The sequence below is a fragment of the Phasianus colchicus genome, chromosome 6 (assembly GCF_987193195.1).
Source record: "Phasianus colchicus chromosome 6, bPhaCol1.hap1.1, whole genome shotgun sequence".
NCBI classification, from domain to species: domain Eukaryota; kingdom Metazoa; phylum Chordata; class Aves; order Galliformes; family Phasianidae; genus Phasianus; species Phasianus colchicus.
The window spans coordinates 47,147,276-47,170,772 of NC_143441.1; the positions used below are offsets into that span (position 1 = coordinate 47,147,276).

At 44.4% G+C, this 23,497-nt stretch overlaps 1 protein-coding gene across 6 annotated transcripts in view; it reads left to right on the top strand.

The window, feature by feature from the left end:
• PRKAG2 (protein kinase AMP-activated non-catalytic subunit gamma 2) overlaps positions 1–23,497 on the top strand; it is a 189,874-nt gene that overhangs the window by 116,272 nt on the left and 50,105 nt on the right. For 5 of the 6 annotated variants that reach the window (XM_031607884.2, XM_090143168.1, XM_090143167.1 and 2 more), the window contains one exon: positions 10,314–10,528. In XM_031607884.2, the coding sequence (XP_031463744.1) occupies positions 10,314–10,528 (215 nt within the window). Of the gene's footprint in view, positions 1–10,313; positions 10,529–17,284; positions 17,587–23,497 lie in introns of those variants that run through there. The other variant, XM_090143171.1, reaches the window with a different exon arrangement.

The window sequence follows — 23,497 nt, forward strand, 5'->3', positions numbered from 1 at the left end:
TTCTGTGCTCTCTGTCCTCCCTTGGGGTGTTGAAAGGAGAATGGTGCAGAACTTCCTGAAGTGTGTCAGCTAACATGTAAAGTCCTGGTCTGGTAGGAGTAAAGGATCAGATGTTTGCACCATCTCTGCAGTGTCATCTTTGATTTTTCTGGACGTGTCAGGAACGTAATCAGCTGTCAGTAAAAGCAGAGGTGCAAGAAAACAAAGGCTGTGGTTTTCTTGGCGAGGACAGTGTCTCCTAGTCTCATGTCCACTGATTCTGGGCTGGAAGCACTCGGCAGCAGTTCTCCTTCTGGACTGGTTTTGGCAAAGCTGGTGTCTGGGAGACCTCACTGTGGCCTTCCAGCACTTGAGGAGAGCTTATAAATGGGAGGGAAATCAACTTTTTACTTGTGTAGATAATGCTAGGATGAGGGAGAACAGCTTTAAACTGAAAGAGGTGAGAATGGATATCAGGGGGAATTTTGCACTGAGAGGGTGGTGAGGCACTGGCACAGCTGCCCAGAGAATGTGGGTGCCCCATCCTTGGAGGTGCTCAAGGCCAGGCTGGATGGGGCCCTGGGCCTTGAGCTGGTGCCTGAGGTAGTAGTTGGCTGCCCTGCCTGTAGGAGGGTTGGAACTGGATGATCTTTGAGTTCCCTTCTAACCCAAACCATTCCATGACCTGGCTGGTTTTGCACTGGGCAGCAGCAGCTGGATCTCAGCATGAAACACCATGTCATCAGTGCTTGGGAAACTGGGGTAATACAGAGCAGCTTGCTTCTTGCAGACATGCCTGAAAACTTGTCACAGTTCACTTTTAGAGGCACGTTCAATATGAGTGACTTTCTGAGAGAGAGTCCTGGCTACATGGGGTATATGCAAAGATCAGGATAGAACTGGTCTTGTCCTGAGCTGCCTGTGCTTCAAGGAGCAGCCTGCAGCACTGTCTGGCTGTAACAACCAAAAACAACCCGGTTTCCAGCACAACAGTGACTTGTTAAGAGGAGAAAACAGCTCATGGTGTATTTTCAGAAACGAGGTCAAAATAGTGCAGCCGGGGAGGGAAGTGACTGCTGCGGTGGGTTGGTAATCAGATACAAAGCCTTTCCCTTCTAGCTTAAATCCAGCCTCAGTCAGCAGTGTCTGAATCTTTTATCATCTGACAGTTGCTCACTGTGGCCTTTGCAGTGATGGCTTTGCTCTGTGACATCTGAGTCAGTGCTTGCATAGCCAGCACCCAGGGCTGTCTGTGCATCCCATGAGTCCTATAGTTCCGAATATCTACAGAGAAGGAGGAGACTCCACAATCTGTCTGGGCAGCCAGGTTTCCAGGGCTCTGTCACCCTCACAACAGAGGCTTTTCCTCATGTTCATGCATAACTTCCTATCTTGAATTTGTGCCTGCTGCCCCTTGTCCCGTTGCTGGGCACCATCGAAAAGAGCCCGGCCCCATCCATGTGACTCTCACCCTTTAGATATTTATAAGCATTGATAAGACCCCCTCAGCCTTCTCTTCTCCAGGCTGAACAGCCCAAGGTCTCTCAGCCTTTTCTTGTAAGGAAGATGCTCACAGCCCCCATTATCTATGTATCCCCACACTGGACTCTCTCCAGCAGATCTCTGTCTTTCTTGAACTGGGAAGCCCAGAACTGGACACAGTGCTCCAGATGTGGCCTCACCAGGGCAGAGCAGAGGGGAGGATCACCCCCCTATCTGGGAGGTACCCTACTGGCCATGCTCTTTGGAATGCAGCCCAGAATAGCAAGAAGGCCAATGGTTCCCTCCTCTTTGTGTCTGCCTGTGTGCAGGTGGGTTTAAGGCCTTAAATAAAAGGTTGTAAGTGTCTTCTATACACCCACTTTACTTGACCATTAAATTAAAGAAAACCACAGAGCAGACCATCAGATCACTGCCCATAAGCTGTTCTCTTCTGTAGGCCCTTCTTTTAGGAAAGGATGTAGCTTTTATTCTTATCCCCAGTAGAAGGATATAATGAGATCATGTATTGAAGACCTGTCTACAGTTCTCTTCTCTGGCACAGCAGCCAGTTGGAGCTGTTCTGCTTTCTCCCCTTGAAATCTGTTGACAATATTGACATTCATAATGTAGCCTTCATGTGCATCCATGATTCCTGAGCCTTCAGGTCCTCAGTCCTGAAGTCACAGTGGCAGCAAACTTCAGGGAAGGGCCTCTGCAGGTTTACTCACTGAGTTTTCGCCTGATACAATCAAAGCACCAAACACAATGTTTGCTTTGTGTGATTTGCATGGCTGCCAGATTTGCCTATATTCTGCAGCATAAAATGTGCTGGTTCTTTGGGTTTCTCACTTCTCTGTTTGTGAAGAACCATGGTTGGGCCTCCTGGGATCTGTGAAATCCCTGCCCTGGGGTAGAGCATTAACCCCAACACAAACAGAAACTGGCTGAAGTGGCAAAAGGAGCTGCCCTTGCAGAGCTGATGCTGGTGGGGCAGGAATGGGACTGATGAGTCTGGAGATTTGTTAGAGAGAAAGAAATGCAGTGGAAGAAGGGAAGGAGACACCTGCAAGGGGACGAGGGCACTTCTGATGTGAGGAAAGGCAGAGGGAAAGAGCAATGGTAGATATGGTAGATATCAAATAGATCACATTGCCCCACTGCGTGGGGGAAATCTCTGCCATGAAGCTGTCCCCTGCTCTGTAGAGTTTGCTGCTTATGTACTCACTCTCTGGATACGCTGAGTGCTTTTGGCTGCTGGTGTTTTCGGATGCATTGCAGCAGGATGACAGCTCTGAGCAGTAAAACAAGACAGGAATGTGACTGCTGTCATGTGCTGGAGGCACGCTGTAGTAGTGAACCGGGGTGAAGCTGGGGTTGGGTGACACAGGAGGGGAAGGATTTCCGGGAGAGGAAAATCACCTGGCCAGCCCTCTGGAAACTGCGAGCATGCGCTGCTGGAACTCTCCAGGCTGTGCTGCGTTCTGCACCAAAGCTCAGCTGCAGTACCAATGAAAGCAATGGCAACTGTGCTGCCAAGTGGCATAAGGCAGAGGAGCAGGCCAGTAGCAATCTATTTTCAAGCAGACAAGTGCTACAAAGTCATTTGTCATTTCTCCAGAAGGCACAGGTAGGTGTGCTTGAGAGCACCGTGCTGTCTCCTGTGCACCATATGTGCAGAAAGTGATTAATTCCCAGGTTAGCAAGATGAGAGCTGTGATGCGACAGAAGCCTGAGTCAGGCACAGTGGGGAGAGGTGAATGTCACAGGCTGCAGCCATCCTCGGGCTCCTGTTGAGTTCTGAATGGAGCTGGAGTGAGGGAGACTTTTGTTGTTCTTTTAATAAGAGAAGAACAGAGGTTTTGAAAAACACGAACTTCAAAAGCAAAGAAATGGCACTTTTTGGCTTTATTCTCTAGAGGATCTGGAGCACTCTCACCCCAACTCCCCTGTAAGCACTGCAGAGAACAAACACCAGCAAAGTGTGCTGTGAGGCTGCAACCCAGCAGTAACTCCAATGCCTTCAGTACAGCTCTGGAGCCACACACTGTGAGAGCAGAAAACTGAGGATAACCCAAATGGAGCCATTCAGTGAAGCACAGATCCGAGGACCTGAGTCCTAAAGAGTGTGCTCTGCTGCTGCAGACATCCCCACATGGCACATTCTGAGCACCTTCCTTAATGCTGAGCAGCACTGCAGTGTATTCCCCCGGCACAGCGCTGGGGCTGCAGTGTGCAGTGGTGTGTGCAGATATCCCAGCGGTCCTCATGTGCACTGCCCCTCTGTCTCTTGGTTACACAGGGCTGCTGTACTGTGCACCCAGTGGGATTTCAGCAGGCCAGGATCTGTTCTTTCAATTTCCCAGAAGCAACAACGTGCACCGTTCTGTGCTTCCCCAAGCAACTGCTCTTAAAAATGACATGTAGTGGAGTGACTGCGTGTGAAACCTGTAGTATGAAATGAAGCATCAGAACAAGCAAGCTGTTACTTCCCAACTTGTGTTTATGTGTTGTACATTCAGCATTCCCCTTCCCTTCTCTCCTCCCTTAATTTCCCTTCACCTGCCCAAATGTAAATCCTCCAGGCCAAGGCCTGTGCTACCTGTTGTGCTGCACACAGTTCGTGCCACCAGCAACAAAACAAGCACAGTGATGGTAACCCTGCAGTCTGGGACCTCTGCCATGCAAAGCAGCTGTATGGAGGGGGCTGGGGTAGAGCTGGGATGGTTGTGGTAGTGCTGGGGCAGAACTGGGATGGCTGTAGCTGTGCTGGGGCAGAGCTGGGATGGCAATAGCCTCTCCTTCTACGTGATGGAGGAGACAGTGCTAGCTGCTGAAATAGCACCAAGGATTTGTAGGTTACAGCTTTCTACTTAACTGGAAACAAAACAATAAAGAAAGCCTGGGATGAGATACCCAAGTTTAATGTGGAAAGAGCTGCTGGATGTTTGTTGTAGCAGCCAGACCCGACATCCTAAAATAAAACCCAAAGTTATTTCATTTAAGCCTGTGATGCTGAACACAGGGTACTCTGTGAGAGTTTAAATGCCAGGTGGTGCATTAAGTAAATAAAGCAGCCCTGCAGTGGGCATTGTTTCCCCAGCAGCCAGCCGTGACCAGCACACAGTACAAGTGCCCATGTGAATCCCTGCCATGTGATGCAGTGCTGTGCCTGCCCGATGCTCTGACACCAGCTGGGAGGGCAGTGCAGGCTTTCCTCCAGCGTTATCACGGTGCTGATAAGGGTCAGCTATTGCACGTGGCTTATTTGCATGGCTTGGCAACCACCTATAAGTCATCTGGTTTGGATCATGAAAAGAAACTGAAAAGCTTCCTGGGCGCTATCAGTTATGTTTCAGGATACATTAACTATTAAGAGCACTTTTTTTGCTATTAACTAGCATGTTGTACAACATTTGGAGTCAATATCACCAGCACCACGTGAATGAGAACAGCCAGTAGCCACTTACCTGCTTCGAGCTTCCTAGTTTTACTGTCACTAAGTGGCATTAAGCTTCATTTCACATAATTTGCATCGATTTGCTTATGTGTCAGAATTAACGCGCTATTGTGTCTGAAGAGTGAATCAGCCTAACGAGCAGCAGGCTCAGCGCAGATCCACTGCTGCTTCTGGCTACTTAAAATTCAGCAGCCACAGTCTGCCTGCTTCTCTGTGCTGCTGCCAGCTGGGGAATGCAAATGGAAGGCCAGTGCTGTCCTGGGAAGGAACCAGACAAAAAGTGTCACTTGGAGCCACTGCAAATGGAAACTCCCCTGTTTTTTTCCTTTTCCTTTTTCTTTTTCTTTTCTTTTTTTTTTCTTGAGAAGTTTCAGTCTAAGTGATACATGAATTCACCCTATATATAAACGTGGAAAGCTACTGTAGCAGCAATGTTATCTGCTTCATCTGCTTGCTCAGATACAGGACACGAGAAAACTGAAGCGTGATTCCTAGGATTTAAATCACAGAATCACAGAATGGCCAGGGTTGGAAGGGACCTCAAGGATCATGAATCTCCAACCCCCCTGCCACAGGCAGGGCTACCAACCTCCCCATTTAATACTAGACCAGGCTGCCCAGGGCCCCATCCAACCTGGCCTCGAACACCTCCAGGGATGGGGCATCCACAACCTCTCTGGGCAGCTGTTCCAGCACCTTACCACTCTCTCTGTAAAGAACTTCCCCCTGACATCCAACCTAAATCTTCCCTCCCTCAACTTCAAACCATTTCCCCTTGTCCTGCAGTTATCTACCCTTTCAAAGAGTTGATTCCCCTCCTGTTTGTAGGCTCCCTTTAGGTACTGAAAGGCTGCAATGAGGTGACCCTGCAGCCTTCTTTTCTCCAGGCTGAACAAGCCCAGCTCCCTCAGCCTGTCCTCATAGGGGAGGTGCTCCAGTCCTCTGATCATCTTTGTGGCCCTCCTCTGGACCCTCTCCAACAGCTCTCTGTCTTTCTTGTACTGGGGATTCCAGACTTGGACGCAGTACTCCAGATGGGGCCTCACAAGAGCAGAGTAGAGGGGGACAATCACCTCCCTGTCCCTGCTGGCTTCTGATGGAGCCCAGGATACCGTTTGCTTTCCGAGCTGCAAGGCACACTGCTGGCTCATGTTAAGTTTTTCATCCATCAGGATGATTACACTGCCACATTGTTTTGTTTGACACTGCCCGTAACTTTCAGCAGCTTTAACAACTTCATCTTTAACACATCAATGCAAATGGGATGTTTGGCAGCTGGTTTCTAGCTGTTTTCTTTGGCCACTGGACAGGGGAGAACAGCTCTGCAGGGTACCCAAGCCCACCCTTTTCAGTGCAGTGTGTGGGCAGATGGCTCTGGAGGCCCATTGGGCAGTGTTTCTTTCAGGAGAGGGGTGGATCAGAGCTTTGTGCACAACGAGGCATAGCACAGCTGATAAATGAAAGGGAGACTTTGGCAGAGCCCCTGGGCTGTGAGCATCCTGCCCGGAGCCACCAACTGCATCCTGCCAGGTCAGGCATGATGTGCAGGTGACAGTGCTAATTGTGGGCCTCACCCAGGGACACAGGAGGATGGCCACCCTTCTCTTAGGAGTCCACAAACAGCCATTCAGCATTTATCCTTTGCTGTTATACCTTGCTGGAAGGCTGGTTTGCATCAGAATTCACCCAGTAGGTGGGTGGAGATTTTAACACCATGCAAAATAAGGGCTTTATTTAAAGGAAATAGTTGCACATATCTAACGAAACAAGTGGTAGCAGTGTTATTTTGGTATGTGTGTGACTAACAAATGCTATCTTGGGCCAAAGCTGTGGGCTCTGCTGTTACAGTGGTGTTTTCTGGAGGCTCTTCTATCCAACATGTGATGTGGGTGAGATCCAAGCTGGAGCTGTGCAAATGCAGGCATAGAACTGAATGTTGGGCCATTGCTGCAGGCAACCCTGTCACAGGGAAAGGACAACTGGAAATTGCCCCATTTTGATCAAAAGTAAGACTGGTGCTATTTGGAGTTGTTACAGTCTCACAAATAGATTTTGAATGAGAGTAAAGATACTCAGTGATCCTTATGGTTTCCTACCAGCTGGGAATACTCTGTGATTCTTTGATAAAACTGGACTAGGGCAATCAACAGCAAATACAGGACAAAGCCTTCTGTTGGCCAGTGATACAATAACTAATCCAGAATTTTGCCGCCTTCTTTATTTTCCTGTCTAGAACTCTTTTATTAATCTAATGGAAAAAAAAAAGAAGAGCTATTTAGTTTGCCGACATGAAAATACCACACTTGATTATGCATTTCATTGTCTGATGAAAGAAACATTAGCATTAGAGATAATTATGTGCCATAAGAGTTCATCTCATTATCAGCAGCAGCTGAGTTTGCAGGCAGCTTCAAAGACTCTTTCTTCTCAGAAATCCTCATCTGTACTGAATTTTTCAGCTTCGTTATAGAGAAGTCTAGAAATGGTGGCTGCTTTTTAATGCCTAATTGTTTAACATGGGATATGAGCTGCATCTCATCTCCTCGATCCATTTCTGCTGTAGTAGATCAGCACAGCGACTGCACGCACACATACCTGTATATTTACATCTATTCCATCTGTTTAGATGGCAGTTCAATAGGATTCTGTTAACGCAAAGTTCTGTTACTCCTGAAGTGATTTTCTCTCGGGGGTTTGTTGGAGATTTTCCATCTTTAATGTCACAGATTTTCATAAAATTCTTTATAGGGTTTTGGATCCAGGCTGGATGTGGCTCTGGGCAGCCTGGTCTGCTGGTTGGTGACCCTGCACATAGCAGGGGGTTGAAACTATGTGATCGTTGTGGTCCTTTCAACCCAGGCCATTCTGTTTTTCTATAATTCAGACATTGAGCTGCAGCATAGCAGCAAAGCCTTTTGTTTTAATGATCATAAAATTACATATTGTTTCCTTCAACCTCAGCAGTACAGAAACGTGAATAAAACAGGTACCACAATAATGCTACGAGGTGAGCTTTTAAATGGCAAACATTGAAAAGTCTAACACACAATTTAATCCAATACCTTCCAAAACAATGATGATTTTCTCTCCACCTCTGTGTGGAAATAGTCACAGAAAAGGTGAAGTTGAAGTGTGTCAGGGTGTGCCTTGCTTTGAGTTCTTCTGTGTTAAGATCCCAGGAGGCAGAGACTGTTCTAGGGATCAAAGTGCTCCCAGTAAAGTTTCTGGAGCCACAGACACTCATCATCTATAAAAACTCATGTCAAGTTTCCCAAGAGGAGGCTCACCATCATGGGCTGTTCTTATAAAATGCACGCTGTCTGCAAGGAACTTTACAGCCTGTGCCGTCACACATTTACAATAGTTTTCATGGGATGTGAGCAATGTTACTTCTGTGGTCTCCTTTCATCCACATCTTCCTGTGCCCTTTACCTGTCCTCTCCACTTGTATGGCAGCCCTGTCAGCTTCCCTTATGCCTGGTAATAACACTTTTGGCAAAGATTGTTAATCCTGGAAATCGTTTGTAGACTTGCTGATACATTAGCACACAGTGAACGCTTTCCAGCAGTAAGAATTTAAGATCTAATGGTGTTTTTCTCCCTTTTAGTGGTTTTATATTTGCATCAATTACAGCTACCATCCACCTCAAACCCCTGAGTGCTCAGGAAACATTTGTACACCCGTAAAAACGCTGAAGATCAGAGCGTCTTCCCAAAACTATTCATCTCTATCTGCAAGCAAAAACTATCCTTTTAGTCCTTCAGCAAATGGCACACGCTCCAATCTCGCTAAAATCAGCAGTGCTGAGGGCATCCCAAACACTGGGGTCATTCTCCTTGCCCCTCCCTGTGGCATGCCTACGTGCAGCAATGCCTGAAACACCCATCTCCATTGCATGTCTGATAACTGCTTGGTTGGCAGAGCTCTAATGAAACACATAGCCTCAGTGGGCAGCTGCAATTCCAAAAGACAGCTCCATGATCAGCAGTTACTTCTGAGCTTTATCATTTACATTCCCAAAACACAAAGTATTCTCTATAAATGTTGTTTGTGAGGCAGGATGGGGACACTGAGAAGTAATGAACACCCTTTGAGGTCAATGCAAGACAGGATATAAACCTTCCCAAGGGTTCATTCAACCAGTGCTCGTGGTTCTGCAGGCATTTGATTGCAGAAGTGTTGGAGCACCAAGGGAGTTGTACTAATACACTTTGCCCTGGGTTGTGAGTGAGGACCAGTGGAGGCTGTGTTTGCACCAGTGCAAAGCCTTGGAACAGAGGTGTGCAGAAATCTCTGGTAGAACCATGAAAGCTCACACTAAGAAGGCAAACTGAATTTGCCTTGGAGATGCCTTGTCATCTTTTGAAGTTTTGTTTGGATGGCTCAGGGTTTCCTGCTTATTAGAAGCTATCTGTCTGCTCCTTTTTGATGGACTTGAGTCCCCTGTGGGCTCATTGGTTATTTACACAGATCTCTGGGAGCACAAGAAGTGAACCCAACTCAGAGGGCACATAGGTGCCCATAGCCCACTTCAAAATCTGAAGCTCTGTCCAGCTTTAGTTTTTACGCCTTTAAATCTGCTCTGATTTATGCTGGCATAAAAGAATCTTCCTTTGTTTGCTGACAAACACATAGATGTAATAAGAAACACAGATGTTGTAATGAATTTTCTCATTGGATATGGATGTTTGTTCTTAAATGGATAATGAGTACAGCTTAAATGATCTGTTTGATCACAACTCAGAACTGCCCTAAGAACACAACCTAAAATACAGCTGGGGTAGATATGTGTGTCAAACAAAAGCAGGATGCTCACAGGACAAATGATCTGCTGCTCATACTGATTCTCAGCACAAGAGAAAAATAATCTTTCCCCTCAAAGGTTGCTGAAAACAAATCTAGTTTGTAGGAAGGCATTGCTGGGAGCCCTACAGAAAGTGTGCTGAAGCTCACGGGATATACCCCCCATTTCTTTTTGCCTCTCCTGCTAGTTTTGTTCTAACTGCTGGCTGAGACAGAATCATCAAAATGAAGCAAAAGTATGCGTTCAAGCTCTTGAGCCATTTGCCATGAGATAGAGGTAATCCTGAGATTCACAGAAGCATTAAAATAGCAACAAGAAAGTGACACCAGTGCTGAAGATCGTTTTAGAAGTAAGGAAATAGATGGGAGGTTAATAGAACTCTCTCATCTTGCAAATACACCTCCCTGGACAATGGCTCAGACAGTTCAAGCAGCCAAACAATTCACAGAGTTTTAATCCCCTATTATAAATAAGGGTGAGATATATGCTTTTAGCCTGGGAAAGGTGATAAAAATATATATAGGTTTACTGTAAAGATGAGATTTCTGCCTGCTTCTCTTCTGATCGTTAGTAATTATTCTTTTTTACAGCCTCTGGCCTCTCCTCTTCTCCATCTACCCCAACACAAGTGACCAAGCAGCCCACGTTTCCTCTTGAATCCTATAAGCATGAGCCTGAGAGACTAGAAACACGGATTCACTGTTCTTCTCCTCCGGACACAGGGCAGAGATTTTCTTTGCCTCCATCCCAAAGTGCAGCCAAGCCTCCTATAATGACACCATCTCCCTGTGCTACCTCAAAACCAGTAAGTAGAGCTTGTGTCCACTTCTCCACCGGGAAATGTACAGTGGTGTGTGTAAAGTTGTTTCTCATACTACGAGCTAGAGCTGGTGCATCCATCCTGTGGAACGGAATGAGAGCAATTTCATGTGCCTTACACACCAGGCTTGTTTCAGCTCTCAGCATTCAGCTGGCAAGGCATTAGGAATCCAGAGGTGGGAGCTCTTCTTGTGAGTTAACCAAATAGCAATCAGTTCTTGCATTGAGCTCAAATGAGCTTTGCAGTGGCTACACAGTTCTGCACGCATTGCTGAGATGCCACTTTAGAGAAGGATACAATTTTATTTAGGACTGCCTTTTATCTCCCTTGAAAGGAGCAGATGAGAAGGCTAGCAGCCAAGGAGAGCAGATCAAAAAGAAATTCACAGCGTGAGCTGCAGGGTTTTGAGTTCCTGCTGCCTCAGGAGTCTGAGATCACTGGGACAACTGCTGTCTAATGGCACCGGTTGCTGTGACGCTGTCTGCCCCAGCTCACAGTACAGAAGGGTGGAACTACCTGGGTATTTAAGCAGACCCCAGGTAGTAGCAGTGTCTTTGTAGGAGTGGTTTCTTTAGCTCCTGGGAATGCAGGAACTCAGCAGTTCCAGGAAAATGTGAATTCCAACCTCTGATATTCTCCTCTGCAACATCTGCACTGCATGTCTTTGCCTTCCCCCCCTCCTCTGGCTAGCTTCAGCCTCACAGTAATCACTGTTCTCTTCTTCTGCACTCCTCTGTCTTCTGGATATGCTAAGCCAGCAGTCCCACATTTCTTCCTTTATGTCCAGCACCTCCACAGGAGTGGCCGCAGCCATTACACCGTATGTGTCTGGGTGCTGTGACCATTTGCTCTTATAAATAATAGACATTTTCACTCATTGCTCATTATGTCCTGTTGTATCCAAAGCCAGCTTTGTTATTCTAGACTAAGGAAGCCAGACTCCTTTCAAAATAAACACCTTCCTGTTCTTCCACTAGGCAAAAGAATTAAAAATATTGAATAATACCAATCTTACACTCATATTTAGAAACTCCAGCAGTAACCTTCCTCCTTTCCATGTAAGGAGCAGGCTTGGGATGCACAAGTTATGAAATTCAGGGGCTTGCAGGACACAGGAATGCTTGTGGTAGGCTTCAGTCTGTTGGTCATATCCTTGGCGTCTGAATATGGTTTCTGTTCAGCTGCTACCCAGGGGTCTGTTGTATCTGCTAGAACAGTGACAGATCTTATTTTTTATTTGTTTTTAATGATTTGCTGCTTGGGACAATAAAAAAACAGAATTCTTGGCAAGTATTTATCAGCTGTTGTGGTTCTGTGTCTGTACAAGATAGATGGAAACTCAATATATTGTACTCAGTTATCTCCTATTCAACAGATGCAGAAAAACATATATAAGATACATAGGATGTACAACACCTGACTTTCTTTGTTTTGTACACTTTGCTTTTGTACTCTTTGTTTTATATCTATCTCATTTATAAGAGTGAGTGTGCAGGGCGGCAGTGAATCGTTAGGTTTTCATTTCACCAAGTTATTTCCCTTCGTGTTCCCTTATAAATGTGACAACACCCTGAATACTGCATTTCAGACATTTCAGTTATTCTGAGTCATGGGTTAAATACTTATTTTCCCGGTGAAGATGTCATAAACAGATCGAGGTCCATTCCTTGCTTACATAGATTGCTCTTTCTTGGCATGATTCCCAAAATCTTAAAAGCATTATAAATTATAGGATGAGTTCAGTTTAATGACAGAGCAGCTCTTATGTTGACAATTGAAAGGAGAAGTTGACTCTTATCTACAAGGGCTCTGTCAACTCAAATCTCATTACATTGTTTAATTAGTGATGATAATGTGTGTGGTCCTAAAACTATTATCAATGATTCATGACCGTGGAATACACTGCAATAGCAAAGAGGAACTCTTAGAGCCAGAGCTGGAAGTACTGCTGAAAAAAACCCAACAAATGAACCAATGGATGAGTATAGGAATGTGTAGCACCAGGGCTTGGAACTCATCTTAGCCCATTTTTACATTCACCTGCATTTGAAGCTGATTGTGTACTTGCATTTTATACGTCTGAGGCTGTGGCACAGAATGGTTAAATCTGCTAAAAAACAGAGAAGAATTAAGATATTTGTTTCCCAGCAGATGTAATCAGCACTTTTGTGTTTTGGTAGCACTCAGTGCGTATCTGGCTATGATTTTTAACCCTTCTATTCTGATAAGGGGAATAAAAAGCAGGAGACAGTCCTTGACAGAGGGAGACACTGCTTCTACAGGGAGCATCTCAATGCAGTGCATGGAGCTCAGCAGATAACCCCATGCTAAATGTGCCTGCGATAATCACTCAGGCCTGGATTTATCCTGCCTAACTTTAGAAACCTATCTGAGCTGCTTACGTTGGTTGTCTCTGTATCTCAGAGAGGATAAATCAGTTCTTCAGAGGGTTGGTCAGCACTCTGCCCCACTCACAACTGAGGGACTCTGGGTGCTGCTTTTCTGACCACTGTGTTTCTGTTGGGGGCCCAGAGCAGATGTGTGAGGTGGGACAGGCCATGGCAGCAGCTCTCATGGGCGTCCCAATGGCTGTGCAGGTGTTCCTGGTGGTTGGGTTAGGAGCTTAGAATGAGAAATCAGCTGATAAGAGATCAAAGCTGCTCCAAAAGATTAGCGTGCCCCACATGAAATAGGGAAGGAGCGACTCGATTTTTTGCTGCACAGTTCATGACTTTGTACTTCGGCCTTGTGTTGTTTGGACTGTGTAACCTTCAGGCTGTTAAGTGGTGAATGATAACTCCCCTCTAATGCGACATTACTAACCATGAAAGGAATGCAGAGAGGTTGCAAATTCAGTAACCAACACGTTTTCCCTGTTTCCGCTTTGCCCTGTTTTGAAGAGGAATGCAGTGTGTTGAGCTCAGTGTGTTTGTATCCTCAGTATCACAGAATGGCCTGGGTTGGAAGGGACCTCAAGGATCATGAAGCTCCAACCCTCCTGCCACATGCAGGGCCACCAACCTCCACATTTAATAGTAGACCAGGCTGCCCAGGGCCCCATCCAACCTTGCCTTGAACACCTCCAGGGATGGGGCATCCACAGGCTCTCTGGGCAGCTGTTCCAGCACCTCACCACTCTCATAGTAATGAACCCAAGTATGAGAATCACTGAATCATTTCATGGCAAAACTACCATCAACCATCTTCAGCCATTCCCTCCACACCCCCTCCTCCAAACTACGTGAGCTCAGCAAGGGCTCTATATCAGAATATCAAAACAATCATTTGCTTTTTGCTTCGTGGTTTGCTTGTTTGTTTTCACATCCGAGTACTTACTTGCATTTTCCAGTGTATCATATGTACAGAAACCCTTCAAGTGAACATAAATCTCAGAGTCTGAGCAAGTCCTCACCCCCTGACCGGCCCTGTGAAATCTGACAGCCCATTTGCACCAGTATTTTCATGTGGCAGATCCAATTCCGTGCTAGAAAGCTGCCTTGTTTCATACCTGCAGTCCCCATAAAACACAATGCTCAGCTGCTGTGAAGACTTCAGCTTCCTTCAGTAGTTAATACCATGAACAGCCATGCCTATGCTCAGACCCACCTAAGTGAATGGAGCCACTGAAAGGTTCCAATGGAGCTCTGAAAGGTTTTCAAGTTAAATAGGGACTTACAATCCTAAGAGGGCTCCATCCCAACAAGCTCCTCCATCTATATACTCAGAGTATATCCAAAGTAAGCATTCATCTCTGAATAAACACCTTCCCACTTTGTCCTCTCTTCTTCCACTGACACGTAAGGCACCATGAAAATAGCAGTATTCTGCCTCCTGCAAACACATGCATTTTTGTGGTACATCATTTCCTGGCCTTTATGAGTTTCCTCTTTCTCTGCATGAGGAATCATGGCCAGTGTAAGATGCCCGCTCCAAACTGAGCTCTCTTGTGGTGAAAACAGGAGCAGGGCTCCCTGTGCTCAGAAGGGACAAAAGCAGAACATACTTCCAAACAGCCTCTTCCACATGGTGAACCACTGCTCTCTAACCAACTTCCGAGCCTAATAATTTCCCAGAAATTTCTTAAGAAGAGAGCATCTCATGCAGAAGACAGCCTGACACATACAACGAGCTTGTGTCAGCACATCCTCTTCAAGCCACACATGTAGGACGCAGGAGAAACTGGAAGATACAGTTGGCATCCATTTTACAAGTCAGTGCTGCTCAGCTCCTGGAACAGTCTGCAGCCAGGCCTCTCCCTTCCAGTGGCAGAAACACAGAGGTAAAGAGAAAATGGTTTCTGCAGCTACCTGCTTGTTCAGCAGCAGCATTTCCCTGCGAGGCTATTCGTGCTGTTTCTCAGCCAGAATGTAGTAAACTCAAAAACAGGGCTGTTAACTTGTTTGGCGTGAAAGACTCTTACATCACACCCTGCTGCTGGCAGGCAGCCTGGGAACCAGGATATGTGCAGCAGGTCCTCCCATCTGGCTCTCTCCAAAAAGCCATGGCACCTATCAGAGCGCCGTGATCAGCCTGGCTGATAAAAGAGATTTAAATCTGATGAACAGAACTGAAAATGCTCTTTGATTCTGATGATGTCTTAAAAAAAAACAAACCAAAAAAACCCAAAAAGAAACAACAACAAAAAACCCCACAGGCTGGGAGAAATGGAATCCAGTCTGCAAATGTGCAACAACTCTCTCTTTCAGCATTCGTGTGGTTTAAGGAAGTAAATGAGTGCCAAAGCATTACTCTGATTCAGCTTTGATTTATACCACAGTAAACTGATCGTGGAACCCAGAGCCAGCAAGGCTGTCATTTACCAGTGAGAAAGCTCTGGCAGTGTTGCTGTGTTCAGACTAGTTCTAAGAGCTTTAATACCAGCACTCCTTCTGGGAGATGTTCTCTAGTAGATCCTCTGGGCTCCAACAAGCCAGCTGGGTTGCAACATTCTCCCTAATGCAACTGCTGCTGTCCGTGTAAAAGTGCATTTAATGTAAAAATGGAACATTCTTGTCCAACAGTTGGCATGTGATTAGTTGCAAACCTAGTAAATCAACAGCTTTGTGATTATGTATAATTCAATCACTTAACAATTACACACCATATTAATGGAAAAAATGTCCTGAGCCCACCTGATTTGTTTTATCTATGTTGACAGAGTGTCAGGATGGTTCCACTGAGCAGAATGATTTCACATCATTGAAAGTCCATAGTGAGATTCAATGGGAAGTAAAACCTAAATGAGCCAGTAAACCTACTTGGAAATGAAGAGACCCATTCTACTAATATTCTGTTCTGTCCCTTTACCTCCTCACTATTAGTCTTATTCTTTTACCACATTAGGCATTTTTATCCCCATTTAAAATACAGGCATCTTGCTAATAATTTTATATTGGTTAATTTGCTTTTTCTAGAATTACTTATTTGTTTTAGGAGGATAAAAATACAGTTACAACCTCCTGTAATGTCAGTTTCCTGATGTAATTGTAATTGTATTCTGGTCGCAGCATTCGGATTCTTGGCAATCAATCATAGGATGTAGAGAATTTATATTGCGTAATTTCTTTGCCCTGAGGAAGTGCATGTCTGTCTGCTTGTGGCTTTTTCGGCAGAGCGAATTTATGCAGCTACCTATGGGTGTACCTTGTGCTGAATTTATCTCAACAGCACAAACTCCTCCGATTCCTGCTCCTGCCAGTCCTAGAGCCCAAGGAGAAAGACCAGAATGAAAGGATGAGCAGCCAAAATGCTGAGTCCCATCAATTCCCAGCTGCTTTGGCAGTGCTCGTATGACTCTAAGTAGCTAAGACAATTAAAACCAGAGCACCTGTGTGTTTCTTCTACGGTACACATTGGTACCAAACTCATGACCCCAGAATCCTGAATGGGAAGTTTCTGGTTTGAAGTTGAAAGCAAAGTTACCTTTATCACCCCATGTCCTGCACTATGCATGGTAGTAATGCTCATGGTACTACTCTTCTATTAAGATTGAACTCTGTTAGTGATCACAGCCTGATACCTAATTTCTGATTTAAGGCACAGGTTCAGTGTAATAGAGCATTGCTGCCAGTTTCTTACCAACTATTTCTCAGGAAAAAATGATGTACCACGTGTGCTTGTGCACAAAGCAGCAGGGAATATAAACCAAAGTCTTTTAGAAGAGAGCTTTGCATGCACATTTCTGAAACTTCTCAGTTGCACCATTCCTTCTCATGTATTCAGCTAGATGGAAAATACAGCTACAGAAAGGAAGAAATGCTACACAGGCCAGGATCCTTGGGAGGGAACTCTATGAATTCCTCATCCATCTCCATCTCTCTTAGCTCGGTATTGTTAGATACACTATCCTTAACAGCTAGCAGAGCTTTACAGAATGTAAACCCCCAGCTGATTCCCAAAGGTCACAGATTACACAAAGCAGCAATATCCCTTTCTCTTCTCCCCACAGCCTTACCCCTTCCTCTGTTTGGATGAAACAAAATGCTGAAGTTAGGAGATCAAAGGGGGACATCTTGAGTAACCCTCCCTTCCATCTGTATTGTGCTGTCGCTGTCAGCCTGTACATGAGGAGAGCAACATGGCTCTGCAGAAACACAGCTCGTGTCTATGGTTCTTTTTCTTTTAAGATAACAATCAACCAAGTTTGGCCATTTGAAAGTCAGCTGCATGGGCTGCTGACTCAGAGGAGGACCAGATACCATCTTGGCAGCAGCTTAGAAAAATGTTTCCATTGTGCTCCCGAAATGAATGCAAAATATTTATTCCTTGAGCTTGTTCCCAACAGCATTCTTAGCGGGCACTGAGGGCAGGGCCGTGTGGATGACATTTTTAGGAAGACAGTAATGATTTGTGCAGTGCCCGAGGTATGAATAATCGTGTTTTATGATTAACAAAGAACAGAAGTCCTACAGCACAGGGCGTGTAAGCTGAAGTGTAGAAAGGTGAAGTAATGGAGTGTAGGATGATAGAATTACTGCATCTCCTGCTGCGGAAGGGATCCATGAGGACCACAGAGCCTGACTCCTGAATAAACCATAAAAAAGGTGAGAGGCACAAGGCCAGCAGGGTGATGAGACAGCAGAGGTACAGAATGGAGACACTTGGTTGGCCTTCTTGCATGTGTAGGGTTATAGACAATTGCCAGTGCCAAGGTTAGCACCTCTGGTGTGTGAGCTTATTCTCTAGCACGCTTTTTTGCCCATAGCTGCACAATGCAGCTGTCTGTGGCACACAGAAATCCTTCTTCCTTGTACCTCTGAACAGAAAGTTACTAATTGCTGTTTCGTGGTATGTGAGCACAGATGATTTCAGCAGAGAAATAAACATGACTCTTGCCCTGAGGACTTCATTGTCCGAGAGCCAGATCTAGCAAACAGGCCGGGCAAATTCTAAAACCATAAGCATTGGCTCAAACAGGATGGTTCCTAAGCACTACATCCAGTATGTACTTGCAGAATGGGTGTTAAGTGTAGCCATAACATAGCTAGCAATGACAAAAGGCATTGAAGAAAGGTAATCTGAAGGTTACAGCTGAGTTTGGTTGAGGTTGCTATGTATTTATGTTGCTGAATCTCAGGTGCTATTCTGTTTTGGTTGAAGTCAATGCGATGATGGCCTCGATCCAGGAAAGCACTTAAAAGTGCGGTCAATTTTAAGTACATTGGTGGTCTGGCTGGAGTCAGCAGTACCAGAGCACTTAAAGCAATATACACGTTGGCCATTTTGCTCAGTCGAGGTCTTTGTACAGTTTTTATTGTCTATTAAAACACTTATAAATGAGTAGCACAGGCAAAGATGAAAGCTGATGGACAGACAGAGGATGGAAAAGGAATTGGGGAAAACCTAAGAGATTAAATAAAGAGTAAATAATGGAAAGAGGATGAGAATCAGAATAGAAGAAAGGTCGTGGTGACAGCAGGAAATAGCTGATCGCCAAGTGGCAAGGAGAGCAGCAGCTGTGAGATCACTATCTGCCTGCTGGTATATGTTTGGCCTCTCTAGCTGTGGGCATTTGGACCATATTTACATGGAAATATTCATGGTGTGCACCACCTCAGCACCCAGCTCCTGACACAGGTAAAAGCAGCTAGTCTTCAGAAAGGGATGGCAAGATGCACTGAGCACCACAGTACAGAAGCACATCAGAGAAGCAGGTCACCAAATAGGTTCCTCCATTACCCAAGATTTTACCAATACAGAGGTCACGTTGGGAAGAAAAGGGTTGTTTCCTCACTCCTGATTTTCTTCCTCATGGCCCCAAACATGGCTGTTGCTGCTTTAGTTCTTTGAATTCAAGATTTTTTCTCTTTTCAGTTACAGAGTTGTAACAGAAAACAAAGTTCGACAAAGAGAAAAACACAGCATCAGTAGTGGAGCTCAGGGAGGTGGCTGCATGTATTCACTCCATCGGAGATCTCTTACATGATTATCACTGTGTCCATCGGTCCCCTGGTGCCTCAGTTTCCCATTTATAAAAACTGCAGTGTAACACCTCCGTAAGTCACACAGATCCATTTAAAAGTTCTTCAGAAAGCAGATATTCTTAGAACCGTAGACATAAGTGGCTTAAGATAACTATAGATAGCACATTGTATTTAAAGATTTTAGCAGCAGCCTTTTCCATTGCAGACGATAATCATGTATTATAATGTACAAAAAGCTATCAGGTTATCAGAGCAGTCAAACTTTATGCAAAAAAATCATTGTAAAGCAGGCTGGTTTTCTGACTTCTATGTTTATTTTAGAGCTTATTTTAGAATGGGTCAGACATCCTCAGGAACTGATAGCTTTCACAGAATTACCCTAAGACATAATGTCCTGCAGACTGTATACAGATTAGTATTCCTACACGTATGCTCTAAATTTTATGTTTGGATGCACTGGATTTGCTCATTTTTACTGTTTTCTAATCACAGTTACCCATAAAACTATTTTAAAAACGTGAATTACTGAAATGCCTGTCTAAGTCCATGAGCAACCTTAAATAAATACTTACTGTTCTAGAGATCTATAGCCAAGCTTCTGTTCTGAACTTGGTGTGCTTTTCCCAAGAGCTCAAAATATCATCCAAACAAACTGCAAAAGAATATAACAACCATGAAATGTCAAAGCCAAATCAGCTCCCCTTCTTTCAGGAATGTCCAGTGCTGTCTCTCACCCACAAGGCCTTACTTGGAATTCTTCTCAGGAGAACCCAGCTGAAACTTCAACCCTTCATTCAAATGGCCATGGTTAGAGTGTGTTCTTGGCACAGCCCAGCAGCAGTTTCCCTTGTGCAGTGCCATCACTGCTCCAGGAGCATCTGGCTGCCAGTGACATCCAGCACCAAACAGGGGTTGTGTGCCTCATGCAAAGGTCCAAAGCTCTCAGAAAACTCCATTTCCAAAGACGATGCTTTTGGTTCCTAAACCACTTTCATCTCAAACTACTGACTGCATTATTTAATTTAGTATTCAACTTCATTTTTTTTCCATTTAATTGAAACTGACACTAAATTTCCAGTCTGCTACTTAACTGTGCTTCAGAAACTAACAAGTATCTCTGGCGAGCTTATGTACAATTTAGTGCATATATATAAAATGTAGACAAATTCTCTACATTTAATTCTGACTGTACTAAACTTAGTGACAGTTATTCTACTGACCTGAGAGAGACTAGATTTGCTCATAGCCCCACCGTTTCCTTACCTGGAATGACAATTTAAGTGGTCCATTTTCATGATATTGATAGCTGGGAGATACCACGCTATGTTAATGCAGAAGTCTCCTCACACAGACTGCTGAATACTGAATCTGCATCTAAACTTATGTACAGGTACACCCAGTGCTTACCATGTCCACACTGTGAGCATCCCCTGACCATCAGCACACGTTTGTATCCACGTTTGCATAAACTCTGCAGTAATGTAAGCACGGTGTTGAGCTGGAGGTGTATCTCAGGTCCTTAACATTGAACTAATTTGAATTTTTTTTTCAGTTCTGCTTCATGGAATACAGGGAAAAGCCTTATTGGTATTTCCACATCTCTTTATGGTATTGTTTGTAGTCATAAAACATTTAGCTGAAGCACTTGATATGCTTCTTGCTCAACACAGTCCTTACTTCAGCCCCTTCCAGATGGTATCAAACCACAGAAGCAGTACATGCAAGATCTGGTTTCACTTGTAGTGTACCTGAAGTGATGGAATGATATAGTTAATAGGCTGCCAAAAGGGAAAGCATGTGTGAGAGAAGGAAGATATCCACTGCACGATGCTGTCATGGCAGATTTCTTTTAAGCATAACAAAAAAAAGAGAAGCAGAACACAACAATTTTGCCCAGAGTGATCAGCAGTAGATCTGGGAATAATTCAGAGGAAAGCCAGGTTCCTCGAGCTATGCAGATCGAACACCATCTGAAGAATAGCTTTTTGTCACAAAAATGACCAATTTGAAGATTACAAGTCAACCACGGGCTTTGTGTTGAAGGAAGTTTACAAACTGCGTTGAAATGTACTTTATTACCCTCGCCTGCTTCTCTGAGATAGCTTCTGAATACTCAGTGTCCTACTGTGGATTGAGATCCTCAGTTAAGATAAGCTCTGTAGAAAGTGACTGCCTAGTGCACAGCTCATTTGTTTAGCCAGCAGTTATCTGCTTCGCAGTGCAGCCCATGCAATTATTTGTTCAGCCCAGCTGTATATCAGTAGCTAAAAGTTTTGTCAAGACTGTGGGTGAGTCAGCCCTGAGCTGAAGCCTGCCTCTGTCTTTCAGTAAGTCACGGCAGCAGTTCTGCATCTCCTCACCATCTGGACTCACTGTATCTGCTTCCATTCTTTGAGACCTGCTGATAATCACAGAAATGCCATTTTAACAGTAGGCCACTAACAGGTCACTAGAGTTTTGTGGGTCTTACTCAAGCCTGAAGTATGGCATCAGTTCTCCTCAGGCTTGATTAGGGAAAAACTATTTAATTCTAGGTTTAAAAAACACCACGACTGAAAGCTGGTGCAGTGTTTGCAGAGTGGAGCCACCACCCATGAGCAAGGCTTTGAAACACCACACTAAGATGAAGAAATGGTGTATAGTAAATGTTCATACAAATCAGGTTTGCCTCTTAGTATTTTTTTTTTTTAATTTGTTATCCTCAGCGGCCTGTGCTCTGTGGAGCATCATGCAGGACTCTGGCCTCCATCCAACAACAGTACTTACCTAAATGCTTCACTTTAACTAACACAACTAATCCTGTGTAGGAAGCGTCGGGTAAATGCAGGCTCACACTTATTCCTCCATCCACTTCAAATCAGTCAATGCTTACCTGCTTTTTATCAGTGATTTAGCTTCATCAAACAAACAAAAAACAAAACCCAGTACGTTTGTCACAACCAGATATTTCTACTTTAATCATGCTTATTGCCGGATTACTACTACAATAATTTCTCGTTTCCCTCAGCCAGTGAGGTAAGAGAGAGGTCCTATTTCAAAGAGAAGTATTTCTTTTCAAGCATGTATGATAGCAAACATTTGAGACAAAATACTAAAGAACTCTAGAATACTTCAAGCTGCTAAGTGGCATCTTCGTGTTTGCAGAAATAGCACTATTTGGGACATCAGTATTCTAACCAAGCTCTAATCAGCCCCTCCCAAGTATGGAACGTTCTTTGTTTTTCATTTTGTGTTAAAAAGGACAGCATGTTAATTGTCGTGCTGTTTGCTTACTAACATCTCATGCTAATAATACCGAGTCAGTCTCCACCTATATTCTACAGGCATGAGCTAAGGAATTAATGGTGCCCGCAAAGCCTGAGTTGGAGAAGGCTCCTTTGATATCCCAGACTCAAGACTCTATCAGAGCTGCAGAGTGAGACAGAAATACCACCAGAGATAAGAGGTTGTGCAAACGGGGGCCACCTCTTCTCCACTTGTATTTCTCATTGAGTGGTTAACTGGCGATCTGGACTCCCACTTGCTTGTTTACTTCCTTTGAAGTTTATGCTTTCAGAATCACTTAACTCTTGTGTCACGGGTACACAATTCTTCTTCTCAAACAAAGCAGCAGTGTTGTAGGGCAGTGTTCACATGGGACAGGTTCTTCGTTTCTGATGTTAAATCAAAAGAGGTTTCGTAAACTTGTTTCTCAACCCGGTCGGTGGCAGAACTCTCTGGGATCATCCCATACAGAAATATTTAGGTAGGGCTTTCCACTAAAAATGCAAAATCACTCCACGTTCAGTTTGTATGCCTTTGGGATAATAGGATTTCAACACTCCGTGCTGTAATTGCAGTGAAGATTTGCTATAAATGCACAGGGTTTATTTCAACATCTTTCCTGGTGCTGAATGTGCTTCTGTACTCTTTTCTTTTTTTAAGGCTAAATTTTATTGTTGCTCCAGTTATGTTATTCGTTCAACCTACTAAAGATCCCCAACAGGGACTGCTGATCAGTAATAATTAACTCTGTGAAGTAATTAATGTTATACCTTCTGCTACGTGTGAGGATACAGATTCAGTTCAAAGGCAAGTTACTACCTATGAAATGTAAAAGCAATACATAGTTAATCTGTATTCCATGCCAACAGGCTCCTCGTTAGGACTACTGATGGATTCCTATTCTGATGGCATTGGGTTGAAGGAAAAAACCTTTCTGGCTTGAGTGGCAAAGTCTTTTAGAGCTGTTGTAAAAAGAAACCACTAGAGTCATCTTTAATGTCACTATGCAATAACAGAAAGACATAGAGAACAGGCATAACTTGCCCCATCACTTTCAAATGTGCTGCAGGATAGCTGTCTCTCAATTCATTTGGGGCCCTGTAGATTAGGGACAGAGCTGCCACAAGTCAGGATTAAGTTGGGGAGGATAAAATAAGAATGCTGAGTGCATTTTTAGTGCCAAGCATTGTAGGGATTTTATTACTGATCTAAGCATGTTGTAATCTCTGTGTTGTCACTATCTTCATTTATACACACTACACTGGAA